The 6,703-nt window shown below is 37.5% G+C and overlaps 1 protein-coding gene across 4 annotated transcripts in view; it reads right to left on the bottom strand.

Annotated features, from left to right (window-relative positions):
- Nucleotides 1-4,881: 4,881 nt before the first annotated feature.
- The window catches only part of DOCK11 (dedicator of cytokinesis 11), a 189,154-nt gene continuing 187,332 nt past the window's right edge, over nucleotides 4,882-6,703 (bottom strand). For 2 of the 4 annotated variants that reach the window (XM_032258339.1, XM_032258340.1), the window contains one exon: nucleotides 4,888-5,351. In XM_032258339.1, coding sequence (XP_032114230.1) covers nucleotides 5,232-5,351 — 120 coding nt within the window. In that variant the 3' untranslated portion in view covers nucleotides 4,888-5,231. Of the gene's footprint in view, nucleotides 5,352-5,507; nucleotides 5,526-6,703 lie in introns of all 4 variants that reach the window. The other 2 variants (XM_032258341.1, XM_032258342.1) reach the window with 2 other exon arrangements.

Genomic DNA, 6,703 nt, shown 5'->3' with positions numbered 1-6,703 from the left:
GTGAGAAGTTGAAGCAGAAGACCAAAGGAAAAAGTAGAGTTGAAAGTAATAGACTATAAATCAGGATATTATGGCCTCATCTCTAATTTCCTGTGTGTCTTGAGTGCATTCTTAACCATTTATACATCCATTTCCCTATATGTGATACAGGATTCACATGAAGAATTGATTCCTATATGACAGATATAAGGAGACTTTAATCAGAAAATAGATGCAAATCATGTTGGAGGAAACTTTCTGAACCAGAGAAAAAGCATCCATGAAAAACCCACAGCTAACACCATACTGAAAGGTGAAAGACTGAAAGCTTTACCCCAAAGATCAGGAATAAGAGAAGACTACCTGCAATTCTGCTATTCAGTATTGTACAGGAAGTTCTGCCTAGCTTCTAGGTAAGAAAACGAAATAAAAGACATTAAGATTTTTTAAAAAAGTAAAACTGTTTATATGAAATGTCCAGAACAGGTAAACCTTGTAGGGACAGAAAGTAGATTAGGGGTTTCCAGGGCCTAGGGGATGATGGCTGGTAGGAGTGACTGCTAATGAGTTTGAGGTCTCTTTCAGGTGATAAAAATGTTTTCAATTGTGGTGATACTTGCACAACTCTGTCGATGGAATTTTAAAAAGATATTGAATTGTGTACTTTAAGTGGGTAAATTTTATGGTATGTGAATTATATCTCAATAAAAAGGAAAAACACAGCAAAAAAAAAAAAAAAAAAAAAAGAACATTGGAAAAGTTTTTTTAAGACAGAATTTCCCTCTTGTTGCCCAGGCTGGAGTGCAGTGGTGCAATCTTGGCTTACCGCAACCTCCACGTCTTGGGATCAAGCGATTCTCCTTCCTCTGCCTCGGCCTCCTGAGTAGCTGGGATTATAGGCATGCACCACCATGCCTGGCTAATTTTGTATTTTTAGTAAAGACAGGGTTTCTCCATGTTGGTCAGGCTGGTCTTGAACTCCCGACCTCAGGTGATCCGCCTGCCTCAACCTCCCAAAATGCTGGGATTACAGGTGTGAGCCTCTGTGCATAGTTTGAACAAACATACATACAGTTTTTTTAGAGGATGACCATTAAGTGCTTAGGGACTAGCAAAAACAGATAAATAAAGCACTCTTACTGACCAACTCCCAAGATAGGGATATAGCCTTGTTATACAAACCCACTGCCCATCCACAACCAACTTTTACTCTTTTCCTTTGTCTTTGATAGCTAAACTAATGTACTGTTAGAACAAGACTGAGACTAAAGGTAGCCCAACAATTTAGAGATCAGAAGCCCAAGACATATGTCTAATTATTAACGTTTTGAAGAGTTTGGAAATTCCTGTTACTCCATCACATCACTCAGGTTTTTCCTCTCAGAGAAAGCTAATATTTATAATAAAAAGCTTAGGTTTGAGGGACACTTAATTTACCCATGGAAAAACGTGCACATGTACCCCCGAACCTAAAAGTTAGAAGAAAAAAAGATACAAAATGATTTTCTTAATGTGGGTTCTTACTACAATGACCTATCTAGTTTGTTAATTAGAGTCATCTCTAGTTCTATGATGATGTGTTGTTGGTCAAGGATATTACCACCACTGCTGCTTTCTGTTTTACTTTTGAAAATGAGTAATATTTTGATAGGCAGCCAAATCATATAAATACAGTAGGGACAACAATCCCATCTATATACGTAATGCCATTGGTGACAACTGGTTATTAGGAAAATTTACATGGAATTTCTTATTTTCTCTACGGTTTTTCACTGTAGTGATAAATTAACACTACCCATTTCACGGCATGTTTGAAGACAACTTCAAAAACAACTTCCAGGGGAAACTGGACTTGAGCTTAACTGCAAAACAATCAGTATAGCAGAAATGTATTATTTGGTGTGAATTAATTGGTAGAGGACAAATCACTTCAAGAAATCATTAAACTATATGTAATGCCTAATACATGCAGTGTTTAAAAAACAGATTTACCTAGGTTCCTCTATTCGAGTCCACCTTGTTCTCTACAGCCTGCTACCTTTAATCTGAAAGTTGGAAAAATAAATCTAGTGAACTTTTGTCATGACATGGCAAACTCACTGGCCATAGGATACAAAAATTATCTTTCACATTTCTTTTTTTTTTCCCTTGGCCATCCAATGAGTCTTATCTAATTTTCCCATGTAATGTCTCTGGGACTCATCCTTTCTTCTCCATTCTTGTCATATTACTCATATCTAGGGGTTTATTGACTCTAGTTTATTGCAATATCCACGTAACTGGTTTCCTAATTTCCATCTCTCTCTACTTCAAATATATCTGGCAGCAAGATAAAAGATTACATTTCTGAAAATAACATTTAATTAAGTAATCTCTCCATTAAAAAACCTTGGCTAGCTCTGCCATGCCTACTGAGTAAACTCCAAATAACATTAGCCTGGTATTTAAGGCGTTTCAAAATCTCAGTCCAAACATTTTTTTTTTTTCCAGACATAATCTCATTCTGCCACCCAGGCTGGAGTGCAGTGGTGCGATCTTGGCTCATTGCAACCTCCACCTCCTGGGATCAAGTGATTCTTGAGACTCAGCCTCCTGAGTAGCTGGGATTACAGATGTGTACCACCATGCCTGGCTAATTTTTTTAGTATTTTTAATAGAGACAGTGTTTTGCCATGTTGGCTAAGCTAGTCTTGAACTCCTGGGCTCAAGCGATCCGCCTGCCTCAGCCTCCCAAAGTGCTGGGATTACACGCATGATCCCCTGAGCCCAGCCTGTATTTTCTAGATTTATCATCTACCACCTCTTGGACAAAACTGTTTTCTTTATCATCCCCTGAACCTCCACAAATTCTTTTTGCACCTTTGCTTATGATGTTTCTCCTGCCTAGAATACCCTACTCTATCTTTGGAAGCCTGTTCAAAGCTTAACTTTTCTTCACTAAATTCTCCCTGAACATTTACAATTCACAGTGATCTCTCCTTTGAATGTGATTTTAGTTATAAATGGTGTCATTCATTTGGCAATATATGACTTTTCCTGTCATACATGGCTAATTCTATACTATTTAATTTTGTGTGTCTTGCTTCCTCAACTAGACTGCAAGCTCCTTGGGAATAGGGGCCATTTATTACATTAAAAAATCTGCCCACAGTGCATATTGCTGTGCTAGGGCCATGACAGGGACTAGTTACAGACAGAAGAGCACTGGAGTCTCCCCAAGTTGCCTCACTCTCAGATTGCATCATTTACTAGAGATGACCATTCCTCACACATACATACCAAACATAATCACTTTAAAGGTGAAATTAACTCTGTAGGTTACTCCAAGATATTAAGAAATTATAAACTGCCTTTGAAACATTTGTGAGTCCCCTATTAAAATCCAAAACTAACTTTTAATAAATAAGTTCATGTTCCTCTGAAAGCTTAAAAATGACATATAAAGAAAAATGGCCCCCCAAAAAAGTAAAAAGAAAAATGGCCAGGCCAAAAAAAGTAAAAAGAAAAATGGCCAGGCCAGGAGCATAATCCCTAGGATTTACTTGATCACAAAGTGCTCAAAAAGCCAAGGCTCTGTGTAATCCAGTGATATTTGGTGACTGTTTTTTCATCTGTAAAACTGGCTAAACCACATAAGGAAAATAAGTGTAGGCCAGGCATGGTGGCTCATGCATGTAATCCCAACACTTCGGGAGGCCAAGGCAGGCAGATCACTTGAGGTCAGAATTTCGACACCAGCCTGGCCAATATGGTGAAACCCTGTCTCTACTAAAAATACAAAAATTAGCCAGGTGTGGTGGTGCACCCCTGTAGTCCCAGCTACTTGGGAGGCTGAGGCAGGAGAATCGCTTGAACTCAGGAAGTGGAGGTTGCAGTGAGTCAAGATTGCACCACTGCACTCCAGCCTGGGCATCACAGCGAAGCTCCATCTCAAGGGGAAAAAAAAGTCTAGAACTTGAAGTTCCCATAGAAGGCAGCCAAAATGATATGGATACATCAAGCTAAAAATGTCATTCACATCTTGGTTTCTCCTGAATTATTTAGGCAATCTGAGATTTCTTCATAGATAGAAATATAATCCCAAGCTAGCAGTTGCCAAATCTGTGGTGGTTATATACCTTGACCCAAGACATGCTGCAACCATCAAGTTCTAATTAAAATGTTTATTAATCTTATAATTGAAGAAAATAATCATTACATAACTCCTACCTCAGAATGCTATCAAAGCTTTGAAGTTCTGTGGGATGTACTGACTGCAATCTCAGAAATGTTTTGTTTAGCTTTGTGGATGACTCCAGATGAAGTTTTGGCAACAAATGCTGCTTGCCCTATATAAATCCCTTGGATAACGTGTATATAGAAGGGAAACCTAGTAGATTACCTAGCATCGTCAGATCAAAACTGCAAGGAATAGTAAGCTTGATACACACACACACACACACACACTTTTTTTTTTTTTGAGAGGAAGTCTTGCTCTGTTGCCCAGGCTGGAGTGCAATGGCACAATCTCAGCTTACTGCAGCCTCCGCCTCCTGGATTCAAACGATTCTCCTGCCTCAGCCTCCTGAGTAGCTGGGATTACAGGCGCATGCCACCATGCCCAACTAATTTTTGTATTTTTAGTAGAGATGGGGTTTCACCATGTTGGTCAGACTGGTCTCGAGCTCCTGACCTCATGATCTGCCCGCTGGGGTTACAGGCATAGCCTGTTGGTTCCTTTAGCCCATCCTTGACTACTGGTTGGCAAAGATTCAAATGATATCCCCATTTGATAGACGGATAAATATCTGTGTATTATGGAAATATTACCAGTTTTCTTCTCCTCATACCAAGGATTAGTATGATAATGAATTGAGCTTCTTGTCAAGAAAAATGCCAAGTTCAAAGTATTATTTCTTTCACTTCTAATTACAAATAAGTTTTACCTTTTATTGTATTTCATTATACAATTTTACATAGTACCATTATTTTAAGCAATAATTAAGCAAATTGAACTACTGTTTTTGAGCTCTACTTTTCAGCATATAGATTTATCTAAAAAAGTACAAACCAAGCACAGTGGTGCAATTTTCCAGGCACTTTCAAGTTGCTTAAATATTTACAAATATGTAAGCACCCTGCTGGAATGCATGAAAATTTTGGTGTCAAGAAGAAACACTCCATGTATGTCAAATCTTTAAATTTTAACATTTGCACAGCTCCAAATATTCCTGAGAAAAGTCAGTCTCATTGTCATGTACATCTGCATTTCCTCACACTTCAGTGTATCTTGGGGAACCATAACCTCGGTCACTCGATGTACCACTAATTGCACAAAATACATGTAATGTGTTGCTCATCCAGGGAGAATGCATTGTATCTTCTTGTAATATCTAAAACAAAAGAAATCAGCATGGTTATCATGAGGCAAAATAGCCACTGCCAAAAAAAAAGAATGTGTATATGAAATTACAGGCGTATTTCAATTTATCACTGACACTTAGCTATTTAAAAAGACAGAAAGCAGAGAGAGCAAAGAATAACATTACCGACTTAAGTCTTCAAAGCTGTATTACAAAGGCAGCATATTAAAAAAAGCAGAAAAGATCTAGTTACTCATTAAGATAAAGATTGTAAAATGCAAAATTCAATAAAAAGCAAGAAGTAACGCATCTTTAAAATATTTTTTAACAGATGGTCATAACAAGAGCTCTAAACGGTAGACTCTGATATGAGTTTATGAATCATCTTCTAACACAGTGGTTCTCGGAATCAGCTATTGGACTTCTGAAACATGTAGATACCCATGCTCCTTCTCTGGAGACTTGAAAATAATACTAAATGAAGATAAAAGTCTTAAGTACATATTTCTAAAGACACACTAGAATTGTATAAGTTAATTGACGCAGAAGATTTTTCTTGGAAAGGAAGAACTTCATAAATATAAAATATAATTATATTCCAATAAGTATATAAACATAGACATTCATATTAGTTTAAATATTTTAAAAATAATCCATTTTGTGTAATCCAAAGAAAAAGCAACGTAAGTCTTGTGCTTAAAGTAGATGGAGGAAAAAAACAGAGTATATACATTATATCCAATCTCTTTACCATAAAGTCCTAACTTAGATCTCAAGCTTTCAATAGTTGGTTCTCAAGTTAGTTGTGAAACTTCAGTATTAAGCCCACAGATTGATTTATAGTGGCAGTACTGAGACATATCATTTGTGTTGCTACAAATCATAAGGTTTAAATGAAATTTATAATAGAGAAATTTCCTCTTACAAAAATATTAACTCATGACACTAATCTGAAAGCGTACTAGAATGTTAAGAGACAAATAACTGATTATGCCTGTCAGATGTGACAGGCCAGGAGGGTACTTATTGCTAGGAAATTATGAAACATACCAAACAGATGCTACAATGACCACCCCCAACTCTAAGAAACCTGCAATTAATAGATTTATGATAATATAAATGCTTTTAAAAATCAAAAGCAGCCAGGCATGGTGGCTCATGCCTGTAATCCCAGCACTTTGGGAGGTTGAGGCGGAAGGATCACGAGGTTAGGAGATCGAGACCATCCTGGCTAACATGGTGAAACCCTGTCTCTACTTTTAGTACTTTTAAAACAAAAAATTAGTTGGGCGTGGTGGCATGTGCCTGTAGTCCCAGCTACTCAGGATGCTGAGGCAGGAGAATCACTTGAACCTGGGAGGTGGAGATTGCAGTGAGCTGAG

This window comes from Sapajus apella, unplaced genomic scaffold (genome assembly GCF_009761245.1).
Source record: "Sapajus apella isolate SASKATOON/1434 unplaced genomic scaffold, GSC_monkey_1.0 scaffold102, whole genome shotgun sequence".
NCBI lineage: Eukaryota > Metazoa > Chordata > Mammalia > Primates > Cebidae > Sapajus > Sapajus apella.
Note: the sequence above shows the minus strand (reverse complement) of the source record. Positions and strands in the feature narration are given on the sequence as shown.